The sequence below is a fragment of the Seriola aureovittata genome, chromosome 3, assembly GCF_021018895.1.
Source record: "Seriola aureovittata isolate HTS-2021-v1 ecotype China chromosome 3, ASM2101889v1, whole genome shotgun sequence".
NCBI classification, from domain to species: domain Eukaryota; kingdom Metazoa; phylum Chordata; class Actinopteri; order Carangiformes; family Carangidae; genus Seriola; species Seriola aureovittata.
In genome coordinates, this window is record NC_079366.1 from 13,298,663 (window position 1) to 13,315,428 (window position 16,766).

Consider the following 16,766-nt stretch of genomic DNA (forward strand, 5'->3'; position numbering starts at 1 on the left):
TCATGATCTTAATATTTATGTTAGTGATAAGAAGTATGGTATACAGGTTCTTTCATTTTCACATTACATTAGATTCATAAACACATAATTTGCAGTCACTTAAGTTCTCTTTTAGGGTCAAAGCTCTCACAGGCATGGTTTCAAAAGTATAGAGAATATAGAGAATGGCATCACATAATGAGCTGTGATGCCAGAAATGAGCTCAAATCAGTGTTCAGATATAGACACACATACGTCATTATTACTAGAGTGACATTTATTTGGACATGACTGCTTTAGCACACATAGATTTTCACATATAAATCGGAAGCAAACAGAACAGAACCTTAACCATGGCCTGAAATTCTTTTTAAACTTTCCCTTTTAATTCCATTAAATAGAAAAAAGGTTGAAATGATTTGGTCCCAATGCAGACACAGTAGTGTAACTGCTGTGTATTGTCATGATTGAAAATGTGGGTTGTTGTGGTTCAGATCAAACAAAGAACAACTCACATGTCAAAAGGCACAGAAAAGAGGTTTTCCAAAGAAGAGGTGGATGTCATTGTCAGACGTTGCCCATTTACCTAGTCCTATGGCTTGAAACAGAAGACCTTCACCACTGAAACGGCGTGGTGTTGAAACTGGTTAAAATATTTAAATTGTCCAACAAGAACCTATTCTATTTTTTATCGTGTTTTCAAAAACACCCGGTGATCAGTGAGTCAGACCTTAAGACTGACTCACATAATCTCATTTAGTAATTCACATAATCCTCCACACAAGTCAAGACCGTGGCTTTCCTAACAGCTGGGGTCAACACATGCCAGAATCCTCCACAACAAGATAACGTTTAAAGCCAGGGACGTGAGAAATGTTTCACTTCAGGTGTCAAAGCCGTCTGAAATCATATTATTATACTTGTCACATTGTCAGGGACCCACGAGAACAGCAACAATGTACTGCGGGTCATGGACCACAACCCAAAAAAACATTTTTTTAAATATAGGAGACAAAAAAAATTTCCACATTAAGTCTGAATGTGTCTGTCTGAGACAAGGTTTCCAATGTCTGTGGCACCATAAAAGTTTAAAATCATCCGTCTTGCACTGTTTTTGTATGTACATTTCACAAACATATTAAGGCTCAGGTCAAACATAAACATCTTGTGATTCTGACACAGAGTCAAAAAATATAGTACAGTACAAAAACTTGCTTTGATCTAACAAAATGCCTGTTTAGATAATATTCATATATAATATATTAATAATAAATATTAGCTTGATTTTTTTTTTTCAGACTAAATCTAGAAAAGGGTTTAGGCACCAATGCGTTGCTGTACACACATGATCTAATATAGCCATTATCAATGGGGCTTGTCTGAGAACTCTTTGTGGCAGTGACATACAGAAAATTAAGTGATTGTGAAGAACAACATGCATAATATAAGCAGCATGTGAAGTTGCTTTGGTAGGTTAGGGTCAGAAAGTTGGCCGTCATCATCATTCAGTCAGTTGATCACAAGCTGTATGCAAAAGTACAACAGAGCATCTTTATAAAATGGCATAGTCTGTTTAAGGCAACTCGTGGTTTTTGATAGAAATCTTGCCTTAGTTGACCACTGATATTTCACTCTAATTACTCCCGCTGCACAGTTAATACTTAGAATATAGACATGCCAGTGCATACGTACAAAAGAGCAAAGATCTTTTACTTTGAAAGAATTTCATGACTTTAAACGTGGAGAGGCAGCAGCACTGAGCGGCAGACTTTGTAGTGTTAAACCCTGTTACTGAAAAAAAGAATCACTGATAGGAGGCATCTGATGTAGCTCTGTTCACTGGGCGCCAGGATACCTGACGACCCATTAATGCATCAGTCTTACTTCATCTCAGCTGCTTGCTGTGAATAGAGTTAAAGAGAAAGGTGATTGTAGGCCAGAGAGGCCCATGTTTTCTTCTTTTATTTGGCTTCTTTAGACTGATGAACAGAAGGATCCAGTCTGTCGTTCTGTAGAGATTTTCCTTTAGGTCCTACCAGCTCTATGCAGTTTTGACATCCTGAGTATCTTTTCTGTCCTCTGATACTAAGGATCTTCTAGCCCATTATCAAATTAACATGTTAGGTAGTGCCAGACTTGACAGAGGATTAAAAAGGTTGAGTAAAGTTTTACAGAAGTAAGCAAACCAGCAAGCTGATGAGAGGAGACTTATCCAGTTCCATTGACGTGGACTTTGACCAGGTCGTCTGAAGAACGAATAAAAGACATGATTGCCATGTTCTTAGAAAGGCCAGTTGATCTGGAAACAACAGACCTGGTCATTGGCTAGAAACTAGTGCATCAGTAGCACAGACACTGTGGTCATCTTAGACATCATGAGGAGCCTTGTGACTAGTGCACCACATCGTTAATGTCGTGGTCTATGTCGTACTTTTCACAGAACTTGTTTGTGAAGGGCAGGCAGGTGAGATGCTCCAGCCAATGCCAGTTAATGGGGTAAATATAAAACCAAACGATGAGGGAAGAGAACAGCCCAGTGTAGGCCACCATTGAGACAACAATGAGGATACGTTTCCGGTACATGTCAAAAGTCCCGAAAGTGACGTAGGGCAGGAAGGCGAAGGAGAGCAACAAGCCACTGAGGAAACCAAAGATGTGGGCGATGTTGTCGATCCACGGCAGCAGGCCACACATGAAGAGGAAGAGGACGATGCCCAACAGTTTGATAAAGGCCTTCCACGGCTTCTCCAGCATCTGCCAACCTTGAAACAGCTCAACAAACAGGCAAGCCAGGAGACCAAACTGAGACCCTGCTGGACCCACCTGGAGGGTGAAAGCGAGAGAGAAATAAGTTACACATTATCGCATGATTTTATTAAATTCATTTTATTTAATTAAAGCCAATTTCACAAAGGAAGGCCAAATGGTTTAAGTCTCGATAAGAAGCTGATGGAGTTCTTCTATAAACCTACTAACAAACCTTATACAGAAGAATTACATGTATGACTGAGCACTGGACACATGCTTGACACGCAGCATCTCTGATTTGAAGATAAAATGCATACATCCCTCTCACTGGTGACGCACAGCTTTTGTGTGATCTTTATGTTAATTGTCAGAGTTGTTGTATTCTGAACACTGAACACCTACTCCCCCTGTTTGGTAAATAATAAAGGGCTATCCATGGAGGTTATACAGATAGGTTTGAGTTTAAATGTGTCACATGGGATTATGTTCCTCAAATTATCAATATTGTATTATATCATGCTTTTGATGAAGAACAGAACAAATTTCCCTGCAGCAAATCATGATTACATTTTTTTGTTGTACTAATGTTGTTTGCACACTGATACAGAGAAAAATTGTGAGTGAAAACACAAGTGATGTTTTAGTGGAAAGATTTGTTCAGTGAAGTGAAAGTGGCAGATTCAGTCTGATTATCACAGACACACAGAGAGATTTAACCCGATTATCAAATCTTGACAACAGGTTCATACGATTATTTTAGGTAACAATTATTTAAACTGTATCATGGGGACCATCACTAAGAGACTTAGCCTTAATCCTGTATTGACTGTTAATTAATGCATGTTGGATTAAAAAACAAACTGTATTGATAATAAAGCAGAAGTATAACATTGATTACAGGTTTGGGGACATTTTGGACCAGTTTGTCTCAGTGGCTACGTCGTTTTTATGAAGTTTGATGAAGATGTTGCTCTTGCTCAAGACTATATTGCACAAAGTCTCTTTTACTTTTAGATCTAGTTCTGGGGTAGAACGACAGTTCGAGCCCCGGGTCAGGCAGGTGAGCAGATTATAGTGACGTCAAGGCTGAGTTTGGACGCTTGGCCCGGTCAGAGGCAGATGGCTAATCTGTGAAGACATTAAACTCCTACAAACAGAGAGGAGCATGGCACAACACTCCACCCACACGCCCCAGACACGCAGGCCGACACATTCCTAACACGCTTATTGTCACTCACCATGGGCTGACTGGAAAATATTAAAACAGAAGGAAGGGGCAGGACACTTCTGGTAACCTAGCCCATTTGTAAAGATTTACTGATGGTCATTAATTAATTGGAGTGTTGGTTTAGTTTTCCCTAATAGCGCTGCTACTTTTACTTCAGTGAATGTTTATCCCTGACATTGGGGAGAACCAAAGTCATCAGCAGAGCCTCTTGTCAGCTCACATGTTCCCAACCAGTGCATTCCCAGACAGACTGACTGTCCTCATCCTAATTCCATTGGGAAGTGACATGTTTAATCTCAGTTTACACTTTCTGGTGACCACCATCATTAAAGTACAATCTTAAGGATCTGATCTTCAAAAACAACTCTCAACATTTAAAGTCTTGGGGCTGTGTAGATATTTAAATGTGTGTAATACTTTCTCCATTGCATCCTTTTAAAACCCTTTCACGGTTCACATGCACGTACTGTAGTCTGGATTTTATTAATGCATTCTGGCATCAAAATGTCAAGTGGAACAAAGTCTCTGACCTTGAAAACCAAAACAAAACCAAGAGACATTTGATTCATTTCATCGGATAGCATTTAATCAAATACTGAGATTTAAGAGCAGATGAAACTGACTTTAACTTTCTGTAACCTGTAAACTTGAGTTCCTGTACTTTTACAATTCTTTATATCTGCTTTACTTGTGTGAATTATTATTCCAGTCACAGCCGTTGTTTGAGTCATTTATGCTCAAGCCACAGGGTCTCCTTAATTCAACAGTTAAAGGATAATCTACTTAAACCGCCTGTTTAAGTGGCTTGACTGCCCTGTGTTGTGCCTTGCATGTGCTTCCTCTGGTTATTCCTGGTGTGTGAAGACCTGCGAGCCGGTCAGTATTAAGGAGAGCTGGGAAGTGGGATTTCTGGCTCACACGTCAAGGTACGTCATACTGAGAACCACCTCATGTCACACCATGCAAATATCAGATGAGAGCAATTAAGGTCAGCTCATGAAGAAGATGACAGATGTCTCGATGACATCAATACATGAATACAGAAGTCAAACATAACACCGTAAATTATTTTTTATATACATAAATTACTTATTTAAAAAGCTTTAAGTGATGTAATATCAATCATCCACTTAAGCGTTTTTACTCATCTATTAATATTGTCCATTATATGAAAGAGTTACTCTTTCAAAGGTGTGCCAGGATGAAACTTTTGTGTTCCTAAAGCTGTTTAGACTGGAGGCACCATCAGACAAGTCTAAGCTTTGCAACAATTGTCTTTGTTTAAAAGAAAAAATATAATCCCATCCACTAAGTACTGTAGCAAAGGCCTTTGCTAGCCTGCACAATGGCATTAGGCTAATCTCTTAAAGGGGAAATTGGGCTTTACAGACACAATGAGAAAAACAAACATGCCAGTAAAAAGTAGGTAATCCAGACTGGGTTCTTTTCACAGACTGAGTTATTTGCACAGATCAACAGGTTGTTTTTTTTGCAAACATTACACTATGAATTAGTTATTCAAAAAAAGGACAGAGGCATTGATGGCTATATTCAAGCTCATGGTGCTTACAGAAATTATGGCTAATAAATAGTTCCATGCTTTAAATAACATTGGCTCTACTGGTGTATACTTCTATTTTCTACCAGTATGTACAGTATGTCATAAAAACTGGACACACACACACACACACACACACACACACACACACACACAATCTTGTAAACCAAAGAGGATTTCTTCAACTTTCCATCAGCACAGGACACAGGACAGGACATTACGGAGTGGATTAACTATGGTAACAATGTGCAAATAAAACATATCCTGTAGGTGTGAGCATGAGGGTGTGTCACCATAAATTAGTCTATTAATCCAAAATGACAAATGAATTCACTTCTATAATAAAAGGGATATTTTAAAATGGAAAAAAAAAAAAGAGTGTTGCCAGTTAACATAAATATGCAGTTTTCATTTGTTTGACCAAAATTATGGTTGAAAAATTAAGATTTTTTAGCACTAACAAATAACAACAAATAACTCCAGTCCCAAAAGATAATAAGTGTCCATGTCTATTACTCATGTTAAACTTAAGATACTTTTTTAATACATACAAATAATCAAAAGTACATATAGCTCTCATTTAATGTGCTAATATACCAACAGCACAGTTGTTGGTACTGCGATATATTTATTCTTTGATTCTCAGCTGTGTGAGATGCTACAGGTGTCAACCGTTGACTCTGTCTTTTTAATGGTGGATATCAATGATCCCATTGGTCATTTCCACTGTTTATTTCAAAGGAGTTGCTACTAACAGAGCAACTTTAAGGCCATACTTTTCAGGCAGACCATAGTTTTTTGTTGATGTTTTCTGTGTCTTTTGTTTCTTATGTTGAGACTCAAAACCAACACCGTTTGATGACTAGCGCATTAATGCTAAGTTGGATGGCACTGCTCTCTTCACAGGAATGACTCAGCTATAGTAAAGTGGTCTCATAATCTGTTGTCAGCTTGAGCTCAGTTTCTCCACTCAGTTGCACAGTTAATGCCATGAGGTGTTCCCTGTGCCCCTCTATACCTCTCTAGATGTGGTAGTCAGGTCTGCTCTAATAATCCCCAGCAGGAGAAACTCCCCTCCAGTAAGTGAGCTAAGCTAAGCTGAGCTAAGCCACTGAATGAAACAGCAGATAAACAAATTAAAGTTACAGTGGTGGTTGAGAAGAAGGAAAGAGAACAGTGCATCAAGAACAACAACCTGACAATTTGGTGAGGGAGGCAGCTTCGGGTCCTTAATTCATTCAAGGAATATTAAAAGATTTTGGAGACCAAATCTTGCAACTCTCTCTCACAGCTTAATACCCCAGACATGTGACCAGCTCACAGATCAGCATGACATGTGTGTATTTGACTGTGTGAAAGTGTGAAAGTGTGAGTGAGAATCCTGACAAAGGTTACTGTAACACAATCATGCTGGCGATTTACAGAAAAACTATTAACTCATCTATAAGAAAAGCTGTTGCTTTTTACCTTTTAAGTTCTCCTCCAGATACTGGACTTGCAAAGTTTAGAGAGTTTATTAGATTTATTTTTCTTTCTATATATGTAGAAAAAAACATATGTAGAGATGTTTGTTTCTAAATGTGTCTATGCTCAATTATAACAGATTCTGTTTACATACTGTCAAACATCTGAATGTGTGTTTGTCACTGTGCATACGCAGAGCTTACGACCTGTACTCATGCACTTGCTGTAGTACAGGTAGTAACTTCAGTAGTTGCGAATGCAAATGTCTCACACATGGGACATTTTTTTCTCTGATCTAATTTTTAAAATATATATATATATATATATATATATATATATATAAATTCTATAATAAAGATACTAATCATAAAAAACTACTAATAATCAAAAAAGATAATATTTTCTATTGTGTTAAAAGTCTTAGTATGTGAGGCTAGATATTTTTGCGATCACATAAATAGAGGACATATTTACAGAAATGAAAAATGCTGAAATGTTAGTGCCATTTGATCAAATTCAGGGCTCTACGCATTGTGTTTTGGGACACTGCTTGGCCCCTTTAAGAATGGTCTTCACAGAGGAGAGGGCTGTCTGGACTCTCCCACTGATCTTTTTAGATCCTTTGGCAAATGTCGTTTTACTAACAGTGCATTCATGCTGCTCCACTTTCTAGATCATGTGGCCAACAACTTTGTAATTGCTTTTGCAAAAAGAAAAGAAAGCCTGTATAAGGTCTTTCCTTTTGATGGCGTGCATGTCCACGTGTGCATCTATTTATGTGAAGGGCTTACCTCAGCTCTGTAGGGCAGAAACAGGGCAGAGGCGAGGTTTCCAGTGATTCCACTGAGGATATAAATGATGGAGATGCGGACCCAACCTGCCAGCTTCTCAAGGTCTCTCAGTATGGTCATCTGGAACACCACTGACACCACGCAGTGTAAAAGCCTGCATGCACACACACACACACACACACACAGACACACACGTCTAAAAATGACATATCTGTGCAGTCTACTGGTATTTCAGTCAGTGCATTATATCAAATATAAATTTTTGTGCATATTTGCAGTTTTTCATTAAGCTCTCTGGGCCTGTTTGTTTGCTTGTTTTAAGAGTAGGCCTGAGGGATTTTCCATGTGCCTAGTATTAGCACTAAGTATTACAGCTCTCATGTGAGTGAACAGCTCACGAGCATTGGGGCCTCATTTAGAAATATTTCATTATGTTTGAATCCTGAAGGATGCTGACATGGTGAAAGCTCACTCTGCAATCTTTCAAATAATTTAAACATCTCATTGACTCAGCATAATAGTTTAAACACTGCATATTAAACCAGTGCTATTTAGAAGTTATGAAGCATTACATCCGTAGTGGCTATATCTATACTTGATTGGCTGACTCAGCTGAAACAGCTCTTTCATGGCCAATGGCAATATGAGAGTTTCACTGTGACAGGAAGCAAAAAAAAAAAAAAACAAGGAAATAAATACATAAATAAATTAATTACATTAAGAGCCTCATCTAAATTTGTTCCAAAATATGTACTTGGAAATTCAGTCTTTGTCTAAGGATGTTTGTGAGGGGTGCGGTGCATACCCAGCATGGAGGAAGAGAGAGAGCCAGAGACGATAGAACTGATCTGGAACATCAGGGTTAAGGAAGGGCAGCAACCCGCACACGTCATCCAGACAGTGGACCTGCGCAGGAGTAATGCATGAGGTCAGAAATATACTAACACACCAACACACACACGCACAAAACACATGTACACACGCTACCTGGGAGCAGAGTGTGGCATCTTCATGAAAGTAACCATGCATGAAAGTGCAATACTCTCTGGTGGCGATCTCACATCTACAGGAGGACAAACAAAACATAATTATAATTTTCTCCAGATGACCTCACAATTATAGTAAATGGGTAGATAAAGGTGACATCTGCAGGCCTTGAATCCAGTTAACAACACACAGCAAAAATGTGTCTCACCTGCCCTTGGTTCCTATGCAGCATGGCCGTCCCTTGATCTTACAGTCCATGTGTCTGTAACCTGTCTGGTTCCACTCCTTGGGATATGTACACACCTGGAGAAAGGCAAGTAATGAGCAATAACACAGACATACAATAATACTTGCCTCTATCTTATCTCTTATGCCTAAAAAATATATTATATTTTGAAGGGAATAAATGCAGAAGTGGATGCAAATGTAGAAAATGAATTTCCAAATAAGCAGCAGTCTCCCCTCACCGGCCACTGGGTGATGTCATCTGGCCATGTATGGGGCTCTGCAGAGGCAGGCTCTTCACACACTCTGGTCACAACATGCAACACAGGAGGACACAGGATGATTTGAAACGATTTACTTGATTCTTATTGGGTTTTTTTTTTTAGAAGCGTTCTACATGTCGTGTGGCACAGTAATCACATACTGTACAAATTCTCACCTGGGATCCTGGTGACAGACAGAACCAGAGGACCTGCTGATATCCACATGCTCATTGTTCCATTTAATAAATGTGGCCAGCGTCTCCTGTTTGCACAATTATTTTAGTATTCAATTTTAGTATTTATTTCATAGGATCACATGGGAATTGAATAACAAACAGAACAGTAAACATTTAGGATGCAACATTTTGTACATTACCAATAAATATACAGAGAGGTAAACAAATTATTTTAAGAAATGTTACTTGACAAGATATCACTGCATTTTCCAACAAGCAATTTAAAAATATCTTTGTTCTGAGAAAAGTGATAAGTTACATTTAAATCTTGCTACATTTATAGTTAGTATAGTATAGCAGTTTTGATTCCGGTCTGTGTATCTATGAGCAGGGCAAATGTGATGTATGGCAAAAACTGTGAGGACGTACGTAAAGAATGCGTGTTGCGAGTAATTAGCATGACTGTACAGGTGATAATATACTTACACATTATAAAATCATGTCTCAGACAAGTGTTTAAGAGTGTATGCTGTTTCTACTCTGTGGCTATAGGTGTGTGAAACATAAGCATTTTTGACATTACCAGTTGCAATTGCATGTGCATATTCCCCTAAATGTTAATTTGCTCAAGTTCTTGCTAAAACCAGAGAAAAGTTGTTGTTTTTATTTACACTGATAAACTAATGTAGTAAACATGAAAGTTCATGGTAAAGAACATACGGAGCAGTCGGAGCTGAGGGTCTGCACACATCCAGAGTTGTCATTCTGGACGCAACAGCCAGACTCTTTCTCCAGATCTTTTGCCTTCTGGATCAGACTCACTATCTGTATGTCCTGACGGATGCATGGTGAGAACTTGGCCCCCAGGTGAATCAAGTCCTCCTATAAAAAGGTAGGAAAATATTCTTAAAATATACAAGCTAAAGCAAGAGAAAACTCAAATATATTCTTTACATGCATCATTTCTGGAGATTAAGTTCTGACTTAATTAACAAGTTCTAAATACAGTATGTGTTCATGCCGCATGACTGTTCTTTTATGTTCCAGAAAATACAGAAACCTCTGGGTTAAACTTAAAATACTGACACTTGACACTGAAGATAAACCTTAAATGTTAAATGCAGAGAACAAAAACAATCGACATTTTTAGGGAAGTAACCTACTAAATGTGACAGGAAACACAATAGGTGATAACTTGAGAATGGGTGTAACCCTTCACCCAACAAAACAAACAGCGTCAACCACTGATGCGTCATACTGTGCAATAGAAGAGAAATGTGAGGACTATGATCACAACAGGTCTTTTTAGCGAGCTGTTCACCAGGCTTTATACATCAAGACAAACATCCTATGTGTGTCCATCTACATGGGTAGTTAAAAACATACAGTGGTAACAGCTAAACTGAGACCAGTAAGAGACTCACAGAGCTTGGACCAATCCAGAAGTTCTCCTGTTGGATATACTTGACACTCTCATAAATCCCCTTGTTCTTCAGCACCTACAGAGGGCGACAGAGTCACAATTGGCATTGTAACTGCTAAATGTACATAATGTGACAAAAGTACCATTACATTGAATGATTTCAATGTTAATTAATGATTTCTGAGTGAAAAATAATTCATAAAATAAATACATTTCGTCATTTAAACTCATCCTTTGCTTTGTGTTTGTTCGCATAAAAAACAACATAATTGAACCGTTTTTAATATTTAATGCTCTCAACCATGTATTGAGACAAAAGGACATCAAAATAACATTACTTTGTAGTTATAATGCTCATTTTCACAAAAAGCAGTAGCAGCAATTTTGACACTAGAGAGAGCAGTGTTTTGACCTCCTATTTTTATCATAAAAAAAAGTCCAATTCTTATCAGTATTTCATAGTACACCTGTTTAGTTCATGATGAAGAGAGATTTTTCTGAGACTTATAGCTCAGAGCTTCACTTACCAGTTCAGATGTAGAATGTTGTGCAAACCCCACAGGGGCAAAACCATATGTACAGCAGGCCAGCAGTGTGATCACTATATGGACAAATGTGATCCAGTAGGTAAAGTAGGGCCTAAAAACCAAACAAAACTAAATTCACTGCAAATCAGCCAACTGTCAGTCATGGAGTCAAACATCACATTAAAGTGGAGAAACTGAAATTCTGTCTAAAACTCTTCTTACTGCTGTCAAGATTACTGTAGCTTGTATATAACCCATCAAGGTTTCTGTCCAGAGGTTTTATGTCACTTTTTACTGTTCAAACTGCCTATAAAATAAAATGAAATGGTGAAGCAGATGACTTTGCTGGTTTGTTTTCACTCTCTGACTGAGAGCCACAAGTCCATTATTTCAAGTTCATGAATTATCCAGTACTATGTCGGTGCACATCAGTATCTACTCATTCCCTACCTGTGGCTGTGGAAGTCGTCCAGCTGCTTCTGGACGTTGCTGCTGAGGCTGCGTCGGTAGTGCCGGTTCAGCCACTTCCCCACAACGCCCATGCCGTACTGACGCTTATGTTTGTCAAATGCAAAATGCTTAACTTGGGAGGCGATGCGACGCCCCCGGCGAGGATGAATCTTTTCAGGCACTACTGTTGGTGTCCTGGGCATCCGAGATACGTCCTTACTGGAGTTAGGAGGAAGAAAGGTAGGTAGGAAGAGAAATGAAAAATAAGAGGGTGTGGCAAGAGTAGTGGACAGTGGTTAGACAGACTAACGAAAAGAAGAAAGGTGCACAAATTAAATGCATATATATGAAAAGCAATGAACAGCTCAAGAAAATGCAGAAAAAGAGTAAAAGTAAAAGCGTATGCCAATTCTGCTTTTGTTACATTTTATATTCATGGGTTTCAGTGACCTTTCACCTTTAGTGACCTTTAGAGTGGGCATAATAAGGCTTGCTTAAAAGGTCTGGGAACTGTGGGAGCCTCAGTGACTCAGAGACACAGTTCAGCATCATTCTTAAGAGACATTGTTTTTGGTTCTGCATTAATTTACTCACAGGCTTGGGAACTTCTGGTCAGGCTGTTCGCAGGGAGCAAAAGCTGCCGACATTGGAGGAGATTCAAACACATCATCAGCCATAGAGTAGAGTTCATCATGGGCATCGACCTACGCAGCAGAGGTCACAGAGGAAGAGGGAGTGTGAGAAGAAAAAAAGAGGAGAGTATTAATTAATGAGAGGGCCCCTGTTTCTTCCTGTTTCTGTTATAGCAGATGTCAGGGAGGGAGATATAATGGACACATGAGATAATGCACATCTTCCAAGTAATATCTCTCAAAACATTCCTATTTTTAAATTACTTTCTAGATATGCATGCTTAACCTCTCACTTGCAGTTTGCAGCCTTTACTATACAGATTTTACAGTCTTTCAAGCAGCAACTGATTAGATTAAATAGTAATACCTAGCAGTAAAGATGAGAATTTGGAAGAATTTTATGGCAAGACATGAGAAAAGGTTATGGTCCTTGCTGACTGAGGTGAAGGTACATATTTACCAAAGTATAGATAACACAGCTGCTGTTCAACATGCTGTAAATGTTCAAAGACAAGGAAGAAAGGTAAGAAAGATAACAAAGAAAGAAAGAAGCTGCTGAAGAAAGGAGGCTGATAAAAGTCGCAGATAAGCAGTGAAAGTGGAATCAAGTGGTGAGGAGCGTTACTGATGACATACTCAAGAAGGGGAAGGAAGTTAAGATGGAAAAAAAAAAAATAAATTCCAACTAAAGTTGAAGTAAAGATCGAAACTGCTGTCAAGGGTTTAACAGGAAGATTAACAGAGTGGTTGCTGACCTTACTGAAGAAGAGCGACTCAGACGTGTCTGCAGAGTCCACCGTGTCCTCATCCAACCAGCTGGGCCTGGCAAAGCTCCTCCTGGGGAAACTGCGACCTGTCTGGGAGCCTGCCAAGCCACTACGACCCTGGAAAACACACACAATAAGTGATTTCACTCATACACAATCTGAAAGTAGTAGTATTTTCTGAAAGTAGTTCAGCTCTACTTAGAAATAAAATAGCAATGGACAACTAGAAATGCAAACAAACGCAGGGGAAACCAACGGTCTGATTCCATGACATTTCCTTAACTTGCCATAACACTGGAAAGCCTCCAGCTCTTAAATATTTTAGTCTATAATAGTTTGTTTTAATATACTATAGTATAATATATAATTTCCTGAGGTTGTTTCTAAACTGAGTAAAGGTGTGAACAAGTTACATTCTGTCTATTATGGTAATAAAAGAATATGACAGATCTCCATGGAGTCTAAACACTGTATAATTTGGACTATGGAAACTGAGATTATTCACAACCTGTATGCTCAAGTTTTCTAAATCTAAATCCCAATCCACTGAGACTCCACGGATATCTGGTATCTGTTTTTACTGTGTTAAATAGAATTAGCAGCTGCTGTCTGCGGTGCAGAAAGAAAAACTGACAACACCCACCAAATGCTCAAGAGCAACATGAGTCAGTGCCCTCGATGATTCTCTGACCTGATCTGGCATGGATCCTAACACACAGATATACAGGCATTCTGGTAACCATACACACCCTCAGCAGGTTGGACGCAGCTCGAATGCTCATGCGGGCGACGGACTCCCTCTTGCGTCTGGGGAAGCGGCTGTACCCGGAGCGCTGGCTAGTGAAAGAGCTCAGTGAGGTAATCCCCGGTGTGACAGGAACTCCCTGTGTGGCGTGGGGTGTCCTGGGGGAGCGACTGTCCACCTCATCTGGGCAACGGAAGGCTCTTCCCCGTGCCAGTGGATCCACAATCTACCAAAAAAAAAAAAAGAAATTAGACTCAACATGACATAAATGTTTGATGTGCACCCCGGCAGTAACATGAACTTGGCCACAAGTCGCAGGTAATGAGCAGATGATAGGAGAGAGAAAGTAAATCACAAATAAATGATAGATCACCTTTACGCTATGCTGAGTAAACAGTACTGTGAAATTTGCTACCTATGTCAGTGTGCAGTGTACAGTATAGTATGTGTGTACAGTAAGAGGTAAAAAACAATGCTGCTAGCTGGAAATTTTCATCACTGGCACTCCGGATTACAAGATCAAATGCAGGATCGAAAAAGTGAGTGAAGTTAAGCAAAAGATGAAAAACTAAATACTGGATGGTGAGTAGAGCTGTGTGACCTGGACAGAGAGGAGTACCATCTGGGACCCTACAACATTAAAGTTTTATTAAAGCCAGACACATTTTCCCACTCTCCTCAGTCTCCTCCTCTCACCATTTTTTTGTTCCCATCCTCCCAGAGATGTCTCTTAGTGTCATAACATTAAAAAAAGAGTTATTACTTTTTGGCTGGTTGTGAAATTGGCTGGAAATGGGAATTCTTATTGGACAGACCTCATAACTGGTGAGACTGGTGTACCTCATCTTGTTTCTTTTTGCTGTCTGTGTAACTTATTTCCATGGTAGGACATTTTAGTCTATTCAAACAATAAAATAAAACCTCAATCAGGATGTGAATTAATGGGTGGATTATAATGTGTAGTTGGAACCGTGTGCCTCTGCTGACAGTACCTTGGGCATCTTGTGTGTGGCTGGTGAGTCCGGGCCCTGGTCGATGCTGGTGGCTGTGTCCGGCTCTCTATACTGGGCCTTCAGCTTGCCATAGCGCTGGCTGCAGTGACGCAGGCTCTTCCTCTGCCATACCTGCTGCTTGGTCTCACAGTCTTCCCCCACGCCAAACCACTGGGCTGTATTCCTGGAAGTACCGAAAGAAGAGGGTGGCCTCAGAATCACATAATAAATGGTCAAACAGCAAGGGCAGATGATGCTAAGGTAACACAGGAAGAGGGCATTTGAATAATGTGTGCAACACCTTTTCTAGTAACATCCCAACAATGTGAGAAATTGTGCAATGGGCAATGAGCTGAAACGGGCCAAAACAAGATGCCACACTTTTAAATAACATGTGTTCATGAGCACATAAAGACACAAACAAAACAAAATCAACTGAAGACGTTTTACAGAATATGTTAGGAGCAGAAATGCATGTAAATACTGTACATCAGAAATTATACCTACTGCAATTTTTATCTCTATGCTCAACCATCAGATTCATGGGATATGTTGCTGCTACTGAAAATAATGGCTCCATTACTGACTGTCTATTAATTGAAAGGATCCTAGAGAATAATTTTTTTTGGTGAATGAGTTGTGGGGAATAGTATCTGTACTTTCTGACCCCTTAGGGTGAATGACCAGCAGTGAAGAGTGCTTGCATTTCTTGTATAATAACTATAGTGCTTTGCTGGTTGTTTTTATCTTGGGTTCACGACCTAACTGACTATTTGTTTATCCCGTGGGTCTCTAATTAAAAACTGTCAGACTTGACTCTCACGAGCAACCTGAATTATGAGCAACATGAACATAAATAATAATACATATTCAAATAATACACTTTCCATTTTACCTGCGAATGCTCTGAGAGAGTGAGGTTTGTCTACCCAACTTTGGCCTTCTGTCTCTGGATAAGAAGCCTCCATCGCCGGTTCCGCTCACACTCTCCGACACAGAACCGGTTGCTTGACCACTCTCACTTTTTTTCAGAGATGGTCGCAACGGCTGACAAGAAGAAAGGAGAAGTAATGTTTCAGTATAGCAGGCTAATTGTTGTTACATTAAAAAAAATAGAAATAGTGCCTACACAGTTGATAACTGAGTTATTTAATCAGTGTTTAATCAGTGGAATATTACAATAACGTAAATAAAGCAGCAGCAAGGCAGAGGAGACATAGATTACACACAGACCTGGATAATTATGAAAGGCTGCAGGTTAATTAGGAGAATAAAATATAATTATTGCAGAACCCTCAGGAACATCCCAAATGAAACTACTATCAATTTATAAAGGTGTTAAGAAAATAATTAGGCAATTATTGCACTGGCTGCAATCCGATACTTGGATTAAGTGCACATTTAATGCATACACAATTGTGTGTCAATAATTTGTGTGGCTGGGTATGACTGAAAGGGCAAGTAAAAAACACTTGAAACAATTTGTCTTCCTGTTCTTTTAAACTCTTCCAATGCTGTTTAGTGTTCTTCTGTTAAATGAGCAGTGATTCCAATGTGTCTGATTATCTTAATCTGTAGCGACTCTGCAGTTGGTGACAATTAATGACTTTTTGCACAATAGTAGTTCTTGAACATACTGTATGCAGTGATCAGTGCATCTAGCAAAGCATTTCCAAATTTAAAATGAGTAGTGCAGTGTCTGTTCAAAATGTACATGTCGAGGCTGATTGCTTTGCCTGCATTTATCCAGCAAACATCATCCACACAACGTCACACTTGACAGTGCACTTCCAGAGCAAAACACCCTGCAG

At 39.2% G+C, this 16,766-nt stretch overlaps 1 protein-coding gene across 2 annotated transcripts in view; it reads right to left on the reverse strand.

The window, feature by feature from the left end:
* Positions 1 to 235: 235 nt before the first annotated feature.
* LOC130165275 (inactive rhomboid protein 2-like) overlaps positions 236 to 16,766 on the reverse strand; it is a 29,397-nt gene continuing 12,866 nt past the window's right edge. For both annotated transcript variants that reach the window (XM_056370392.1, XM_056370399.1), the window contains 16 exons: positions 15,851 to 16,002; positions 14,956 to 15,139; positions 13,968 to 14,189; positions 13,207 to 13,335; positions 12,414 to 12,523; positions 11,820 to 12,038; positions 11,370 to 11,481; positions 10,844 to 10,918; positions 10,140 to 10,301; positions 9,420 to 9,505; positions 9,223 to 9,286; positions 8,964 to 9,058; positions 8,756 to 8,831; positions 8,574 to 8,674; positions 7,769 to 7,922; positions 236 to 2,802 (listed from right to left, as the gene is read on the reverse strand). In XM_056370392.1, the coding sequence (XP_056226367.1) occupies positions 2,371 to 2,802; positions 7,769 to 7,922; positions 8,574 to 8,674; positions 8,756 to 8,831; positions 8,964 to 9,058; positions 9,223 to 9,286; positions 9,420 to 9,505; positions 10,140 to 10,301; positions 10,844 to 10,918; positions 11,370 to 11,481; positions 11,820 to 12,038; positions 12,414 to 12,523; positions 13,207 to 13,335; positions 13,968 to 14,189; positions 14,956 to 15,139; positions 15,851 to 16,002 (2,373 nt within the window). In that variant the 3' untranslated portion in view covers positions 236 to 2,370. The remainder of the gene's footprint in view (positions 2,803 to 7,768; positions 7,923 to 8,573; positions 8,675 to 8,755; positions 8,832 to 8,963; positions 9,059 to 9,222; positions 9,287 to 9,419; positions 9,506 to 10,139; positions 10,302 to 10,843; positions 10,919 to 11,369; positions 11,482 to 11,819; positions 12,039 to 12,413; positions 12,524 to 13,206; positions 13,336 to 13,967; positions 14,190 to 14,955; positions 15,140 to 15,850; positions 16,003 to 16,766) is intronic.